The 19,948-nt window shown below is 37.0% G+C and overlaps 1 protein-coding gene across 1 annotated transcript in view; it reads left to right on the forward strand.

Moving 5' to 3' along the window:
• Positions 1-19,450, forward strand: part of NGR-A25 (neuropeptide receptor A25) — a 145,533-nt gene extending 126,083 nt beyond the window's left edge. The window contains exon 7 of the mRNA XM_073089441.1: positions 19,022-19,450. Within this exon, the coding sequence (XP_072945542.1) occupies positions 19,022-19,316 (295 nt within the window). The 3' untranslated portion in view covers positions 19,317-19,450. The remainder of the gene's footprint in view (positions 1-19,021) is intronic.
• The last annotated feature ends 498 nt before the right edge of the window (positions 19,451-19,948 follow it).

Below are 19,948 nucleotides of genomic sequence, written 5' to 3' on the forward strand. Positions count from 1 at the left end.
TTACTGAATTAATTGTGTTTGTGACAGACTCCCAAAATACATCCTTTAATACCGTAGCTGGCCAAAAGGCAAGCAAGTTTAATTTATCTAAGAGTTTGCTCTTGCTGAAAGGTAAAATAATTTGGCTTTCAGTAATTAACGATGTATCGTATCAAATATTACGTTAGACGTTTTAGTATTAAAGTTAATATTACGTTAGATACTAAGAAAATGGCTGGCTTGCATTTCATTGTAAGTATAACAAATAATGAAAATTTAGGCAAATTATAAGTTATTTATATCCTATCCTAAATAATACAATTTCTATGAACGTTCTGATTGGCTCTATATTATTTATGTAAGAACTTATTATACTAATTCTGTATACTGTCGACAAGTTGGCGTATTTTCGTAGGATCTTACATATCAAGGGACATATAAAACTAAAAGCAAAATACTGGTGTACCTTTCTCGATTTGCATCAACACGTTCTTTATTCTGAAAAATACGAAAAGACGAAAAAACAAGAAGACCGTAAGCGCGACAGAAATATGCGGATACGAATACAAAATCATGTTTAATTAGATTCCCGCCCATTTATCTAACAATAGAACATATTTACACAACATAACGTAACAGTTACAAAACTGTTTTTGACGTCACCGAACAAAACTACAAACGAAAGGATAGCAAACTTTTCAGAACGGGTAGATCACAAAGCAATTTTGTCCCAAAATGTACCCGGCAAAGGGACATATGTCACTATAACTGTAATAAAAGCGGACAAGGGATTCTAGAAGTGACCCTTTAGTTTAAAGAAACTATTTTTTTTACGCAGTTCTCACTTTTCGGACCGTCGCCCTATTTATTTGTTGCTACGTGGCTACTACTGCAAATGAAAGTATGTAAACATTTCCGAATAGAACAATAGAAATATCCTAACTTTTTATTCAAGTTATATAAGTACTTCTTTTAGGGCATTAGAGAAAAATGATGACAGCAAAATCGACAGAAGAAATTCGACGTAATGATTTTGTTAACTTTATGGATGTCAAAGGGCATTTACTTATTAAACTTTGGAAACCTATCTACAAAATGGCCATTTTGAAGTAGACCTCCTCGATCTTACCTGCCAAACTTCGAAGTTTGATAATTAATAATTATCGCATGTTTTAGCAAACCTATGTACAGTATCGCCATTTTGAAATAAAACTCCTACCTCTTACCTACCAAACTTCTAAATTTGACAATTATCGCCGGCTTAAATTCTGTGTTAGGCAAAAATTAATTAAAATTGATCATTTACTAAATAAGGCGTAACGCTATTAATTGACACAAGTTTAAATACGGTTGGCCATAAAGCCGCCGCTGCCCCTGAGGACAAAGTTGGAATGTCTCGGAAAACTACGGCTCCCTAACCACATCCTTTAAACCAGAACACAGCAGCGCTTAACACTGCTTTTGTAAGACAGAAAAAGTGTGGCGATGGTGTCGCCTGAGTCAAAACCACATAGCGTTTTTAGACCTCTAAAATTACAGAGAAAATAAATGTTATTTGCCCTTTATTACATATTTCATGCTTATATAATCTTTAGGCAACCTTTTACGGATGGTAAATAAAATCTATTCAAACATAAAGTCAAATACAAAGTTAATACTTTCATATTGGGATTTTCATTGGGGATAAAACAAAGTAAATAAAACCTTTTTAAACATGAAATAATCGCTGTTCTTTTCAAATAAATCTGATATGGGTAATCTGTATTGTCGACGTGTTTGGAGTTGAAAGGAAACCTTTTTCAGAATGAAAATATATCGATTGTGATAAATAAAATGTAAACATAAGGGGTTTTCGGACTATTTATTTGCTGTTGATATGTTACATCGTCGTAAAATGTGAATATAAGGGCTTTTTCAGGAGGACTGCATGTTTTCAATTCATATGGTAAGCTGGTTTAATGGTTTGAAATGCAGGCAACGACCTGACCAGCCTTCTGCCTTCTGCCGTGACTTGATGCACTGACTGCATGCAGTCGGTTGCAGTTGTGTAACGTCGCCGCATATTGTCAATTATGAACTGCGCGCAGTTCATATGCAACTATTAATTCAACATACATATAATGAACATGTAGTAAAAGTGGATTTCAATACACGATTATTTATTACTGGACGGACTACAGACTATACAATTACAGTCCGTCTGAGAGAGCCTTTAGTGTCAGATTTCAAAAAGCTTCCATTTATTCCATTCATTTGCACCAAATGTTTTGTATATTTTATTTAATGCCTATGTAAGATTGAATGTTTATGTATAACATTAAGTTGAGCGTATGTAAGCACCGATAAGCTTATATTAACATGATTGTACTTTTTAACATATAGAAGTTGTAAGTAGTGCTGTCAGAAGCATTAGGCAGTTAATGGACCCACAGCCTGGCTCGTCTACTTCACTTACATATTTTCATAGCATTATGCCTAATTTTACATTACATTTTGCTGTGGGTTATTGCTGCTGTCATAGACTATATTTTTTATTTTACAAAAGAGAGCAATGTTCCATTAGTATATGTTGAGATTGTATATTTTATTTTTTATCCGACTGCGGAAGGTAATGTTTTTAGGGATCCGTACTCAAAGGGTAATACCGGTAAGGGTAAAGGGTAATACCCTATTACTAAGCCTCCGCTGTCTGACCGTCTGTCCGTGTGTTACAGGGCACTATATTTTGTGAGTCTCAATCTTTGCCCAGCATCCCAAAAAGATTGACGGATCCTAAAATATAAGGTGTCGTTGAACTCGTCTAAATTGTGGTAGTGACATAGGGAATATTTAAATTGCAATTTCCTAATGTAAAAAGTTACATACAAAACCTACATTGAAAGTTTTGAAAGTACCAAAAATACTTTTACACAAATTTGCTTAAGCATTATTTTACCATTCCATTATATATTCAGTCTTTTAAATTTATAACTAGTTGACAGCTGTTATTGAGTGAAGTTGAAAAACTTGGCGTAAACCGAAACTTTTTCCATTATTACAGAATTTAATACAGTTTTATTTAAGTAGAAAAGTCTACTTAGTTTTATATCACAGCTAGTATAGTTAGATTCCCTAGAGGAGTGTATATATTTGTAACTTCTAATTCAGTGATCAATTTGTGTTTCGATTATTTTGTACCTGGGTCTCTAGATACGACGTCTTAGCTACGTTTCTATCTAGATAATTTTGGAAAATAACCTGAGTAAAAGTAAAAGACGACCGGCGGAGACGGAGCGGTCACCATATCAATCTGACGAACCAACATGGTTCCGGGGTCATTCCTGGCCAGTCCAACATTTAAAAGATAAATTAAGAATTGTATGGGTCTGGGTATAGATGTTTGGAGTCCTTGAGTGCCCATAACACCCACGATATAGAGAATTTTATGTAATGTTTGGTAGTGGTCTAGAAGCGTAGAAAGCGTCAAATAAATACAAAGGTTTGCATAAAGCCCTTTCCAAAAGGAAAACAAGATAGCTATAAATTAAGGAACACGTTTCGAACCGGAGACTTCAGAATCGAATAACGAATTCAACACACATACCTTTGAGAATCAGAGGTGTGTTTTTTACTATTCGAACCACGAACTCTGCAATTGAGAAGCCTATCACTATTACTGCTTTAGACATAGATTTTTTTTATAATATAGGAGTAGTAGACGAGCATACAGTCCACCTGATGGTAAGTGGCTACTGCCGCCCATGGCCATATGTAATCAACCCCAGATAGGATTAAATATTCCTACCTGAGGACGGCTACAGATGCGCCGCTACCCCTGAGGACTAAGCTGGAACGCCTCGGAAAAGTCTGTCTCCCTTACAACACCCTTTAAACCAGAACACAGCAGCACCTAACACTGCTGTTATTAGATAGGAATAGGTGTGGCGGTGGTGCCGCCGGAGTCGAACCGCAAAGGATTCTACCACCTTCAATGATATGAATAGAATATACAGCAAAAAATCAAAGTCTATGAAGCAAGCTCCATCCAGTCAACCTAGATATTATTTTCTCTTGTTCGCTAACAAGGGGATGACTAAACAATGCTTTTAGGTACAATGGCACTACGACTGGGACCTGGCCCAATTAGATTTCCTGAAGCTTTAAAAAAAATCGATAAAGGTATCCATAGTTAGCAACCAACGAATTCTTTTGTCTTATAACATTAGTGTTATAGCGTAGTTGTTTTGAGGTCCTAGCGGTCGAAATTTGAACATAATCATAATTTACAATTTAGGGGCCGTTCAAGTTTTACGTAAGCAGATTTATTACAATTATTTACCCCCCCCCCCCATCCCCATTGTCAGCAAAAGTAAGAAAAGCTCCCCCATGTTTACGTAAACATTTTTCAATTCATGTATTGTTTTTTTTCTATTTGTTGTGTTTTATAATTAGAATGTTATAATTATCATTTTAAAAATGCCTAAACGTATGTATGATGTTTGCGGGAATGCCTGAAAATGCGTTTCGCTTTCAAGTAAAGACAATGTGAGGGTTGCCATTCGTGTAAACAAGTAATAAACTACCGATGACGTAATCATCATCTAGACTCCGCTACCCCCCATGTCATCCAAAATAAGCAAAGCAAAGGCCCCCGCCCCCCTAAAAGTGCTTAGGTAATACTTGAACGATTCCTTAAGTACCTTTTATTGATATATTATAATTGGTATAACAGCCAAGCAAAAAACAAGAAAATGGTTGACACACGAACACGAACAAATGCCTACCTACTACTGTTTTGATTTTGCATATTCCTACATAGACATTCTATCCTTTCAGCACAAAGCTAACAGGTCACCAATTACACGGTTAAAAGCACCCTGTCGAACCAACCCCGATAGAACCGTAACGATCGATAGTTAACCCAGAGCGACCACATGTAACTCAGTTAGTCTTTACTAAGCGCTACCCGTGTTGCGGTCTCACTGTGGACAGTGTGGAATAATATATCGCTTGTAAATTACAAGCGGTTTTTAAGCTATTGCATAGCTTATATCGCGGGCTTTGAGCGCAGCGACCGAATCGAGAAATTCCGTAACGAAAATTAATAACACCTTTGTTGGATATCAAGTCTCCAGGCAACCGAGTTGTTGACTGTCAATAGAAAAATATGGATATAATTTAATAAAGTATTATTTCACATTCCTTATTATTTTTTAAATAATTATCATATGCAGTCCATCTGATAGTATATACTATTTCATCCATTATTATCGTATTTGGAATATTTGGTCACCGCTACCCAGGGTTATCAGTAATCGGTAATGCAGGTGTTCTATCCGAAGTCTATCACAGATGCGTGGTGGTCTACGATGACCGATAGTTAACTTAAAGCGAGCACTGATGTAACCCAGTTAGTCTTTTCTGCGCTGCCCGTGTTGCGGTCGCACCGTGGACTAATGTAAATTACAAACGATTTTGTTTAAATAATATTGAAGTAGCAACGAATACGCACTCCACCTGATAGTAACTACTTGATCCATTTTTATGATATTTGGACTATTGATCACTGCAAGCCAGGGACATCAATAGGTAACTAACAGGTGTTCTACCTGAAGACAATCTCAGATGCATTGTCATTTCAGAGAAGAAGATGATCGCCTCATATCCAAGATAGTCAGCAAGAACTGCTTCTCCCTAGTAACATGTAGATGTGGCGATGATATTTTACATAAAAAAAATTCTGGACAAATTTCAAAAACAACACTAATTAATAAAAAAGAAATAAATTTAAAGACTGGCATCTTTTGATAACAACCAGAGCTGACGGCTTATGGTGCAATTTATATCTTGGTGCCAGATAAGATCCATAGCAAAAGCAAATGCTACGTTCTATGCAATGTGTATGAACGTATTTATGCCGTTACACGACCGACACGGGCCGTGCCTGTTACAATATTACATAGAAACATATGATTTTGTCTGACACGACACGTTCAACGTCTGTAGATATAAATGTGGGCCTTAACGTGCCCTCATGTTAAGTACACATGTAATTATGCCACCAGCGGTCACCCATATTCTAACTACTTCACTTGTTTGTACATTGCTTTACATCTACACAAGTCATATAAAATCATAAAAATAATCTAGCTCATCATTTGTTACCTAAGATATATCTACATTACGTAGACTCCAAAAATATCCTGCGATCTACACACATCAATGACAGGAGGCCGTAATATATGAGGGCTGTCCCTTAGCTGGACATTTAATATTTATAGTCGAAGGACATTTCTCCCGCGACACCTATCACTTGTCACTAGCATATTACGTACCCACGCGGGTTCTTCGTGAAAATATCTGATATTCTCGAAGGTTTTGTGAATTGACGTAAGTACAATATTAGACTTGATGTCATCGCCTACAATAGGTATTACAAGAATTATAAGTAGATAATAGCTTTTCGCGAGAAACTTCTATTGACACGCCTTAGGGATAAACCAGACAAGAATGACGTGACGTCAAATGCCATGAAGCTTTTTTGTGAGGCAGGGAGGGCCTCTGCCGCCGCTCTATATGTACCGCACTTTATGGATTTGTGTGTTTGGGAGAAAAGTGTTTTTATTTATTAAACTCCATATTAACTATAGGGTTTCTTTCGACATTATTTTAATAATAACCGTTCAGAGACGATCTCGATTTTTTATTTTGACACAAGCTATTATCTACTTTTTGGCTCCTTAAACATAATTCTTTAAATGAGTGATTGAAAGGATTTCTATTCATAGAATGGAAAGGTTTTGGGTCACCCTCCACCATGCCGTTCAAGTGCGGAATGTTAAGTTCAAAAAAGTTTAAGTTTTTTTGCAACACTCTTAGTCATGATGTAGGTTTCCTCACGAATGACCTTGTAGTTCCGGGACTAGAATAAGGCTACGGTAACCCCTACCTTTCGTAAGAGTCGACTAAAAGGGGGCTTCCGGGGTTGCGGGCGGTAAGAGTGGGAGCTCGAACTGACCAGTTAGCGATAACAGGAAGGACGACGACATGTGTGGTCGCATACCTTCGTGAACACCAGATGGTGCGGGAGGAGTGAAGACTGCTCCCCCAGGGCAGAGCCCGATCGTGGAATCGCGCTTGGAGGACTCCGGTTGTGTTCCATCGGAGATCTCGGAGTTCTCCGAGAAGCGCTGAGGGCGGCCACAGGAGGGGGGGTCGTAAAAAAAGGCTTGCTCACGAGAATTTCCATCGCCATTAAAGTAAATAATAAAGATTGAACTAATATACAGTTAATGAAAAATCTTAGGCGCATTCATGAAATTTGAACCCTTCGACATTCATACCAGTGGAATGATGGTGCTGCAAAATATGAATTCGAAGATTCGTTCCTTACCCTTCATGTACATTTTACAAAATGTACAAGAAGAAACTGTGTAAAAATTCACATCTGTCAGTCAGTTTAGTATTAAAGTTTTAATAAGTAAATTTCGTAGACACTGGTGCTACGTACATATTTTATACTCTACCAACCTTAGAGCGGTTGTTTTATAATTTTACGAAGAAACCCCTCAACATTTTAAAGGTAAATTTGTTATCCGCCGCGAAGTCCTATCTATCTACTTTCATCAGCTCAATAGTTTTAAGATATGCCTACAGAAAGATTGGTATTTATGTGCGAATTAAGAAGATGGTGATTAAGAACATAAAAGGCTTCCAGCTTAGTCCTCAGGGGTAGCGGCGCATCTGTGGCCGACCTCAGGTAGGAATATCAAATCTTATCTGGGGTTGATTCCAGATGTCCATGGGCGGCAGTAGCCACTTACCATCAGGTGGACTGCATGCTCGTCTGCTACTCTTACATTATAAAAAAAAAGTTACTGGGAAGTAGAATTTGATCGGAGGGATACCACCGTCACACCTATTTCAAGTGTGAAGCAGTTCTTGTATTTCAGTCGGCTATCTTATATTTGAGGTGTCCATTTTAGTACTCAGGAATGGCAAGGCAGCTGTGTTCGGCCTTCGGCTGTAGGTAGAACTCCTGTTGTATATGGAGTTGAAAATATTGCAGTTTCAGATGTTAATAGACTGTAGTGGATCCTTACCATGGTAGACTGCTAGCAAACATATTTGCTACTTCGATTTTATAAAAATCGAAAACCTATCCAGTTAATTTACTTTCATATTAAAAAAGGAATTATGTATATCGGATCGCTGGTTCCTGAGCACCGTCATATAAAAACAAACGGACAAGAAGACAGAAGGGAGTTATTTTATTATGTACGATGTGTGTAGGGAAAATATTAAGTAAAATATATTTTCTATATAATATAGACAAAGAGGTATTAATAAAATTATACATTATTAACGTATTTAATCGCAGACTTGAGAAGGCGTCGTTTAATATATTCTAAAATGAAACCTCACTTTGAAATGATTAAATTTTGCACAAATTGAGATTAATGACATCGAGTTACCTCCATATTGTTCGATGTTAATATATGAAGCTGATATTTTACCCTTTATTTATGCCTTAGCTGCCACTTTCATAGGCCTCATTTTGAAGGTGGTTCGACTCCGGTGGCGCCACCGCTATATTTCTGCATAATAACAAGCGCTGCTGTGTTCTGATTTTAAAGGTGTTTTTAATGGAGATACCTTTTTTCTGAGGCGTTGAAACTTAATTCTCAGGGTTAAAAACGTATTTGTGGCCGACCTCAGACAAGACATTAATCTCATAGGACATAAAAATATGACGGACTGTTTCGCTTACGCTTACGGAAATTTCGCTTTCGATTTTGGCCAAGAACTGTACCCTTACCATGAGTTATCAAAACATCCCACAATTTTACATTACGTTTACTCAATCCATTATACTGTTGTGTTTGCTTAGTAGACTGAGTAAATATAACAATAACTAAGTGCTCAGTCTGTTTGTCTGCCTCACATGTCTTTTACATAAAGCGCCATTTTGTCAATTTAGACATTTAATGTTACGTTACTGACACTATAGTTCTGATACAATCCGCTAGGGGCGCTGATTGGAATTTCTATGGGCAAATACATAAAAAAATACCAAAACAGTCAAAACATAAAAACTCATGGTAAGGGTTCTGGGCACGGGTCTCCTCTCAGACTGAGAGCGGTTAAGGCCATAATCCATTACGCTGACCAAACGAAGATTGATAGATTTGACACACCGTTGAGAATTTTTTATTTTATGAACTATCAAACGTGACACGTACAATACAATCTTTTCCGTTGCCGTTCAAGCGAGTAATAAATAATTTGTAACACGCTCATAACTTTTGACAAACGTATATGTCGGCGATATCCCACTACCGCACTTTATTAATAAACTGAACGAAACGACTTTAATATGAGAATGACTTATATTCACTTTTATTTACAATTCGGGTAGAGTAACGGCTTACACGACTGATTAAATGCGAATTCAATGAATCACGCTCTACCAGCGCGTGGACTTAAATACTACTCAAGTGACAAACAGCCTAAGAACTACCCTCTCACGTCACTTGTTTTGTTATAACAAGTGACGTGGTTCACAATAAATTTAACTATTAATAAAATAACATTATATTTAAAATATTGTTTTAAAAATACGAGAATAAATATTTTAATATTATTATAATTCATATAATTTATTTGGTATGACTAACAAAGTGTTTTGAAGTACTACCGGAGGTCGTCCATATTTTAATTTAAATATTAATTCCACATTGACAATCAAAATTAACATGATAATAATTAATACTTTTTTTTTCCTCTGTGGGTAGGAGAACATAAACACGCGAAATTTTTTGCTCTCTTAGTTTTTGTGTATTTTAATTTATAATTGCACTTTTGTTTACAAAATATATGTTGTAGACACTTACAAAACCCACCTGCTTCCACTGTAAATTTACCTATCACATTCTACGGTCACTAATACATAATTCTGTCACCACAATAATGGACATCCAACTGGCCAACAATATGGACAAGCTTGAGAAACTATTTAGCACTCGCATGAGGGACTACGAAGATAAATTACAAAAAGTCACAACTGGATCTGGATCTGCACACCCTGACGTTTCATCGCTGTCCCGTGAGTTTCTTGACTTTAAAACTTTTGTGTGGCAAACTCTGTCAACTTTAAAGTCACAAGTTGAATTACTGACACTTGGGCTTGATAGACATGAGACAGCCATGAGGAGGAAGGTGCTGTTACTCCATGGTTTACCTGAAAAACCAAATGAAAACTTGCATGACGCTGTGCTTAAAGTATTAACCGACCAAATGAAGTTGACAGAAGTTTCGCTTGACAACTTACAAGTTTGTCATCGTCTGGGCTCCTCTCAAGCTAAGACTCGTCCAGTGCTAATTAGATTCCGTGATGTGGAGCATAGACATCTTGTCTGGGATACCAAAACGGCACTAAAGGGCACCGGCATCACAATCTCAGAGTTCCTGACAAAGTCACGGCATCAAGTATTCCTGGCTGCCCGCGATCATTTTGGTACTAAGCAGTGTTGGACGTCTGAGGGGAAGATATTGATCATACTTCCAGACAAGTCAAGACGGAAAATTGAGTCTTCAGGTGAGCTTCAACAACTCACATCTCAATTTCCGTCTGGTCCGGCTACGGGTGACCAGGACTCGTCGTCGCCGAGAACAACCGTCCAAAAGTCACAAGTCAATGCACCCAGGAAGACTCGCAGGCGTAACTGAAGCACCAATTTCTTATTGTTTATGTATGGAATTCTCTGAAGGTACCTTCTCAATTGGTCGTACAATAGTCTGTTGTTGGTATGTATTATTCGTCGGTACTTCGTTATTCATAAAATAAACTGTTATCACTTCACTTTATGTTGCATTGCAATGTAACTAATTGTATGCTCTAGTAGCATTTATTTTTAGCTGATAATTAGTTGCACTCATTTTATTAGCCGATACATCAACGAAAAGTTAGCACTCATTAGTGACATATGACAGTAGTGACAGCGATCTCGATAATGACTTTAGACTAATGTCGCTACGTCCAGAAATTGTATTTCACTTTTAAAATTTTAGTGTTTATGAAGGCAATATTGTTTTATCTTGTATTTTTGTTTTTCTGTTTTTTAATATATTTTTTTTCCGTCATTATTTCTAATTTTTATTAGTGCATTAGTTCATAAATGTCGTAATATAAAATTTTGAATGTAAACTTATTTTAAATATGTATTGTATCACTTCGTAGAATAAAAAATTCTTCCACAGTACCAGTGAGCAGGGGGTTTGGCAGTTTTGTTTATATTATTTTATTTTTGTTTTACATATAATATAATATTACTTTATATTATTACAATTTGATATACAATTATTTATATTTTGATTATACTCATACATTACATATTATGAATGATTTGGTTGATATTCAGCTTAACGATAATTTTTACTCTTGTTCTTCCACAGACAACAGTTTTCTTAGCGCAGATGGCGATTCTTTAGGCACAATAACACTGCATGATCAGATTTCCGCATTGTGTCATCCCAATCACCTTAACATAGCACACATAAACGTTCAAAGTGTTCCTCGGCACTACTCTGATCTTCTAGCATCCTTCAGCAGCGACCACCTTGATGCTCTTCTTATTTCTGAGTCCTTTCTCAAACCTTCTCTTCCTTCTGCCCAGTTCGCGTTACCAGGCTTTGATCTCATTCGAAATGATCGTATCGGTAGAGGGTGTGGCGGTGTTGCCATATACCTACGCTCCGGTATTTCCCACAAAGTAGTCAGCGCATCTCCTTCCGAGTACACTCAATCTGCAGAATATTTGTTTATTGAAATATCTGTTAATAAGGTTAAAGTTTTACTATCTGTTTTTTATAGCCCTAATCTTACTGTTGATTACTTTGAACAACTTGATTTAATTCTTAGCGAGCTGTGTCCTATATATGAGCATATAATACTAATGGGTGATTTCAATACATGTTTACTAAAAAATGATTCCCGCTCTTCTAGACTCACATCACTTTTAAATTCTTTCAATCTTGAACTCCTGTCTCTTTCCGCTACTCATACATTCCCTAATTGTACTCCCTCGCTTCTCGATCTGATGATCGTCTCATCCCCGGATAATGTTGTCAGGCACGGGCAACTTTCTGCCTCGTTTTCCTACCATGATTTGGTCTATCTTTCTTACCGCATTCGTTCTCCTAAACGTAATCCTCATTATCTTCTTCTTCGTAGTTACAAGGGCATCGATCTGGAGGCATTGCGGCATGATGTTCGTATCTTGGACTGGTCCCCGGTGTACAATGATTGCAGTATTGACGGAAAAGTAAATAGTTTTTCAGCGGCTATCCTTACACTGTATGACAAGCATGCTCCACTGCGACGTGTCAAGACTAGGCGTAAACCTGCGCCTTGGATCACTGCTGAAATCAAAGAACTTATGGCACGTCGAGACAAAGCCAAAAGGAGGTATAAGAGGTGTCCCACAGATCGTAATCTTACGTCTTATAAGGTATTACGCAACCGCTGCAATCGTCTGTGTAAAGATGCAAAGAGACGCTATTTCCATGATTCTCTCACCAATAAAAGTACAGCTGATGTATGGAGATTTCTAAAATCTGTTGGTATTGGCAAATCTCCCAATGCAGCTTGTCAAGATATTGATCTAAGCGATTTAAATAATTATTTCTCTCACTCATCGACAGTTATGGATCCTTATATCAAATCTCGGACTTTAGATTCATTGGCAGGTTTGTCAAAACCATCACATCCTAGTTTTTGCTTTTCTCTTGTCTCAGAGGAAATAGTGAAGAAATCGGTACTTGCCATTTCTTCTACTTCAGTTGGGAATGACAATCTGTGCTCAAGGATGATAGTACTGATTCTACCTTTTGTCCTTCCTATACTCACTCATATATTTAACCATTCTTTATCCTCTAGTACTTTTCCAGCAGTGTGGAAACAGGCGCACATAATCCCGTTACCCAAAGTCACTTCTCCTTCCATGCTATCTCACTACCGACCCATCTCCATCTTACCTTTTCTTTCTAAAGTCCTTGAGCACATTGTTCATGCTCAATTGTCCTCTTTTCTTTCTGTTAACGGTGTCCTCAACACATTTCAGTCTGGATTTCGCCAAAGCCACAGCACTACCACTGCTCTTTTAAAGGTGACAGAAGACATACGCTGGGCTATAGAGAATAAGCAGCTAACACTATTAGTATTGTTAGATTTTAGTAACGCTTTCTCTTCCGTTGACTTCGACATACTTCTAGGAATTCTCCGATCCATCAACATTTCTTCAACCGCCATTTTATGGTTCGATTCATATCTTCGGGGCCGCTCGCAGCGTGTTCGTGTGGACAATTTCTTTTCAGACTCTTGTGAGCTGCACGCGGGTGTGCCTCAGGGTGGCGTTCTCTCTCCTTTACTTTTTTCAATATTCATCAATTCTGTCACAAATGTAATTTCTTCCAAATATCATCTTTACGCCGACGATTTGCAAGTTTACCACCACTTTCCTGCGGAGCAATGTGACTTAGCCATCACTGCAATCAACGAAAATATAAGTCGGATTACTGAATGGTCTAAGTCCTTTGGTCTCAAGATTAATCCACATAAAACGCAGGCGATCATAATCGGTAGTAGACATGCACGGAGCCTAATAAACTTTTCATCATTGGGCTCAGTAAATTTAGACGGTACCCTTATACCATATAGTGATACAGTCAAAGATCTTGGGCTTATCATCAACTCCACCCTCTCGTGGAATGCACACGTCAGTGCAGTCAGTAGTAAGGTGCACCATTCATTTCATACGCTAAAATGCCTACAAGATGTCTTGCCCTTGAAAACTAAAATTTCTCTCGCTCAATCAATAATTCAACCCATTATTGACTATGCTGACACCTGTTACCTGGATGCTACAGAGGAGCTACTTAACAAACTTGAGCGCTTGCAAAACCTATGTATTCGTTTCATCTTCGGAATTCGTAAGTTTGACCATGTCTCACACTTTCGCAAGGATCTCAAGTGGCTCCCAATCCGCCTTCGCAGAAACACTCGGATTTTATGCTTGCTATATAATATCCGTCACAATCCAACCTCTCCATCCTATCTGCGAGAGCGTTTCTCTCCCGCACGTCCTTCTATTGCTCCCTGTAGAACCCATTTAAAGACTCTCCTTAACTTCCCATCACATAGAACCAGTTCCTATTCCAACTCCTTCACTGTTCATGCAGTCAGGTTGTGGAATTCGCTCCCTCCAAATATACGCGACTCTAAAAACATCCATATCTTCAAGAAAAGAGTAAAACATCACTACCTTTCCTTAACCGTATGAGTATGAAAATATTATGTATCTAAGTATTAAATGTATGTGTATATTTTATGTGTATTTTATTACTTTATATAGATATATATATTTATGTTCATATATTATAATATTATTCACGTTATATATTATGTTAAAAGTGCACGCTTACCAGGTGTTAACAAATTTCCAATCTCAGGTCTGCTGGAAGAAATTTCTTTAGAAATAAGCAGTGCCTTTGCACTAAATTTTAGATATAGCTCTCTTTTATGTTGTATTTTTGTGTGCATAAATTAATAAATAAATAAATAAATAAATAATATTATATATTATAAAAGGTCTCGCCGCCCATATATACATTGCCATTGTACGCCTCGAAGAGTTTTCCACATGGTCAGACCCCGCATCGGTTGCATGTATGAAGAATTATATTTCACGTTTGATATAAATTATTTTTAAAATGTTATTAGAGCATAAAGAATCCTTTTTCTGCATGGACGGCTCTTCGTTCGTATTAAGAGTTTCTACACGAAGAAGTTTTAATATTCCCTAGGAAACCTACAAAACACGTTGAAATTTTAAGGCTAGGCGGATTAATTTGTTGTTGAACTTGCGTGCTTAGCTTGTAATAGAACAAACTTAATATCATTTTACAAGTATTACGGAGTTGTTAATTAAAGGACAATGCCCATTCTTGGTACTGATTTTTCTCATGCGTCATAATGAAAGTAATATTAAAATTATTTTTTGATTTTTTTCACATAATTTGTCGATTAGAATAGTTTCTTTGAACAGGGGATTCCATTTAAGATAAAATAAGACGGAATGTTGATTGTTGTTCTTAAAAATTAAAATGGCGGAATTTTATACTCGGAATTCAATAAGATCTATTAGTGTTTTTATTAATGATTTTTCTCATGCATCAAAATGAAAGTAATATTAAAATTATTTTTTGATTTTTTTACATACTTTGTCGATCAGAATAGTTTCTTTGAACAAGGGGGTTCCATTTAAGAAAAAATGAGACGAAATGTTGATTGTTGTTCTTAAAAATTAAAATGGCGGTATTTCATACTCGGAATTCATTATTTTAGGTTTTTTAGGATTACTTTAGGTTTTTTTACCTACTAATTTTAAAAGTAAATGGAATATGTTAGTCGAACTACATTATAGATACCTACTATCAGTAAACCCGACCATCAATCTATCGTCGGATATTTTCGATTTTGAGGTTGTGTAACATTTCGGTAAATAACTTCAGAACCCGGGTGCTGATCTAAAAAATAATTATTGGTGGTAGTATTTGGTTAATTATACATCGTCCACAACAAGTTTCAATTTGATGCAACTCTGGACGGCGGTCCATACTTTCATGGGCATTGTCCTTTAGAAAGTGTTATTAAGGTCTTATTAATTCTATTTCCTTTATATCTTAAATACCGATGTGTGTGAGCGATTTAATTATTCCGCCGTAACCTTTCTTTATAGAAAGGTAATTACGACTAGATTAGACAATACATTAGACAATATATCTAGGCATTAGACAATACGATCCAATCTAATCCAATTTGCCGTCCATATTTTGCTAATTATACCGTCTGTTTCATTTTAATGTCACCGCGTCTCTACATTGTGTGTGTCGCGATGTTTTTCCGATTTGTTCGCTTATAAATCGCTGCAACAAGTCGTGGTTACAACCATGCTATTGATTTGGATATGCCTTTGTTTGTTTTTGAGGGGGAAACCTTTAAACGGTACCCGACGACGTGGGAGCAACACGGGATTATGTGGGACTCTTACTGCACTAAAACCCCCCCGGTGGCCGTCCTCGGCGTTGCTAAGAGGACTCCAGAATCTCTTACTTGATACTACTACGGGTACGGGATTGAAGGTGGTAGAACCCTTTGTGGTTCGACTCCGGCGGCACCACCGCCACACTTATTTCTACCTAATAACAGCAGTGTTAGGCGCTGCTGTATTGCGGTGTGGTAAGGGAGACAGACTTTTCCGAGGCGTTCCAGCTTAGTCCTCAGGGGTAGCGGCGCATCTGTGGCCGAACTCAGGTAGGAATATCTAATCCTATCTGGGGTTGATTACAGATGTCCATGAGCGACAGTAGCCACTTACTATCAGATGGACTGCAGGCTCGCCTGCTACTCCTATATTATAAAAAAAAAAATCTATGTTCGACACCGACTCACACTTGACTATTTTTAGGGTGAAACTCGTTACGAAGAAACTGACAAATATTAATCTTTGTGGCTTTGATCATGTCATTCAATGATTACCGGACTTACATAAACTGGGTATATTTCCTTAAGAAGCAATATTAATTAACTTCTTTGATTACCTTACGTAGACTACACGATTAATAGAAATTAATTTTGGGGATTTATACAGGGTGTTTTTTCAAAGGGTACCCAAATTGACACAGATGGTTCAGAAGCGGTTAAATAACCGATTTTTGAAATAAAATAATAAAAAAAATGTTAAGAAATATTGAACCATTTTATCCCCTAAATACAGAACTCATGGACATGATTTCAACAACGAAAACTATCATTCATAAGTTCTGCTATTTATTATCACACACTACTCTGAGCGCTCGCACACAAACATAAAAACTATGCAGGGAGATATCGGTAATATTCGGCTAGCGATCGCCTAGTTTCGTACAACCCCTTTCCCCCTCGTCCTCGCAGACACCTGTGATGCGCACCCGCCGCCCGCCGGCCGCCAGTGGCGCCAGTCGACCGTGACCGATTTTCGAATGTGTTTGCTATTTTTTATGAGTGAAAATGGCGGCACAAAATCAAATAAGTTATACGAACCGCGAGTATTATGAGATGGTACGGTGCTACATTTTAAATGGTAAAAGTTTACGTGGTGCGCAAAGACTTTATGAAAGTGACTCTTTACCGCGTTTACAAATACATGGAAATAACTTAAGAGTACCTAATACGACGACGATTTTAGCAGCTCCGTTAGACTCCGTTAGCTCCTTTAGACTTTTATTTATGGGGAGCAATTAAAAGACTTGTTTACGTTGAGGAAGCCCAGAGTTATGAGAACCTACGCAATAAAATAATTACAGATTTTAGTGAAGTGAAAAGTGTCCAAACACAAATAATGTTAAAAAACAATTTAAAAAAGCGTGCTCAGCTATTGAGAGAAATGGACTCCACTTTGAACAGTTTTTGAAATACCAGTGATATGTAGACAATGTAAATACCAGTGTGTTTTATAAGGGACATTCAATAATTATGTAATTAGGTAAGTTAATTTGCTGTAAATAGTTGATTCCAATTTTTTAAATATGCCATAAAATTTATACATTCGTTTTAAAACAATAAAGTCGTAATGTGGGTAGTGTGTATTTGTTCATTATGACGGTCCTAAGGACTTGTGTGCGTGTCAGTCTCAATGAAGAACCGCGCGTCGGCATACTTGTATTACGAGTTTGTGTGCGTTAGTGCTAGTGTCATTATCAATGACTGCGCGTACTATGCAACGGTTGTCCATAATGTACGCAGAATTTGGAATAACTTAGAATTAATGTAATTAAATAATTAAGAGGGATTTTAAAGTTTTGACATTTTGTACATAACATTATTGATGTCTAGAATATGGTAAAAAAATTTGGGTACCCTTTGAAAAAACACCCTGTATAAGTAATATATTTTATGTTATAGAAATAATAGATTAGTCTATATTCTATAGACCTAAGGCTTGTTGCTACCCCGAAAACTAAATAAGAATTCTTGTTGTATTTTTTGGAGTCGGTATACTTCATAATTTTAATTTATGCTTTGTTGAATAACAATATGAATGGATTGGTTAGGTTTTAGTGGTTAGAAACTCGGCCTGTCAATTAGGGGGTCCGAGGTTCGAGCCCCAGGCACGCACGTCTACTGTTGAGGCAAACATTCAACCACTAATATAACTAAGTTTTATAACGATTTGTAAACATATATGATTATAACGTTTATATATTATGTATTTTTTAATTCTAATTAATATATTTATATCAATATCTTTGAAATATATACAAATTTTGTACCTACCTTCAATCAAAATGTATCAGATGAGGCTAATGGCTTCAAGTTATGCATAGTAAATGTTTCGTAGTACCTGAATAGTTTCACGCCTGGGCGCTAGCGATATCTAGATAATAACTTAATTATAGTTTGAACAATAAGGATTATTTTGAACAATAGTCTAGAACTAGATTATACTTTGGTAATGGCTTAGAACATTAGAATGGACTAGTGTCTATTTTACTACATGTATGTAAATGTGTGGATAATTACAAAGGCGTAAGCTCTGGTTATCCCTAAGCAATAAAAAAAAAGATTGCCGAATAGTACCTTACCAGCATACTAACTATTTCTGCCTCAAAACAGCCGCGTTAAGTGCTGCTGTGTTCTGATTTGAAGGTATGATAAGGGAGACATACTTTTCAGAGGCGTTCCAGCTTAGTCCTCAGGGGTAGCTGCGCATCTGTGGCCGACCTCTGGAAGGACTATCTAATCCTATCTGGGGTTGGTTACAAATATCCATGGGCGGCAGTAGCCATCCAGCCAGTTATCATCAGGTAGACTGCATGCTCGTCTACTACTCCTATATTTAAATTCAAAAAAATACATAAACAAAGTAAAAAATCGCACACATACCCACAAACCAATGCTAGTTGTAACAGAAACTAGAGTAACATAGCTAAGATACAACATCATTAATCACTCTGTCTTCAACAGATACAGGCTGGCGTTCCACGAGACGCTGCTCTGTCGGAAGGTACGGCGGAGCGGCTCCAGGACCATCAATTTCGATCACACCCGCCGCGACAACACACCTCTATCCAGCATCACCAACAACAAATCCAGCTTCTGTGCACGGGAGACAAGAGTCCACACTAGCAAAGTGGATTATGTGAAGGAACCAGCCCCCTTTTGTATCGAAGACGCATCGAACGGTTCTTTTTATTACGGTGATAAGAAAAACCATTTGCACCACGACGAGGACTCCCACTTTTCTATTAATATCCCGTAAACGCTCACGGGATATTCGATTAACGTTTTATGTGATGTCAAGAGCTATTCCGAGTAAATGCATGTTACAAAGTTGGGATAAAACTAGTTTGTAACTACGCGGAAGCGATTCATAATGGTATAGTGAAGTTACCCGAGCGATGTTTCATTTAGGAGCAAAATATGGAACGGTAAGGGTAAATAAATTACGTGGTCATGTCTATTTTAGTATTTACCTACTTGTACAAGTGTCACGTGTAAATGTCAGTATTGTTTGGTGTTATAGTATGGGAAGAATCATCCTGGTGTTTAAAAAAAGTTGATTTATGTCTGTCGATAAGATACAAATAATAACATCTATATTATATGGATAACATGGATAGATTCTGATTACCTTGTACAACATTATTCCAATAAAGTTTCATCTAGTTTTATCCCTTCTTAAAACAATTTAATTAATATTAAAATAAGTGTTTAATGTATGGTTGTATGTAACTAGTTGTGCCAATCATAATGTAGATGTAAATAAAATTGAAAAGCTGGGATCAACTAGAAACATTTTTACGTGAAATTTCAGAATAGATTTGCCAACCGAAAGGTTTTTTAATGAGACACTGTTCCGTAATTTTAAATTTAAGAGACCTCGTCAATGAT

This window comes from Epargyreus clarus, unplaced genomic scaffold (genome assembly GCF_041222505.1).
Source record: "Epargyreus clarus isolate Ecla_fem2 unplaced genomic scaffold, WU_Ecla_fem_2.2 ptg000029l, whole genome shotgun sequence".
Lineage (NCBI taxonomy): Eukaryota > Metazoa > Arthropoda > Insecta > Lepidoptera > Hesperiidae > Epargyreus > Epargyreus clarus.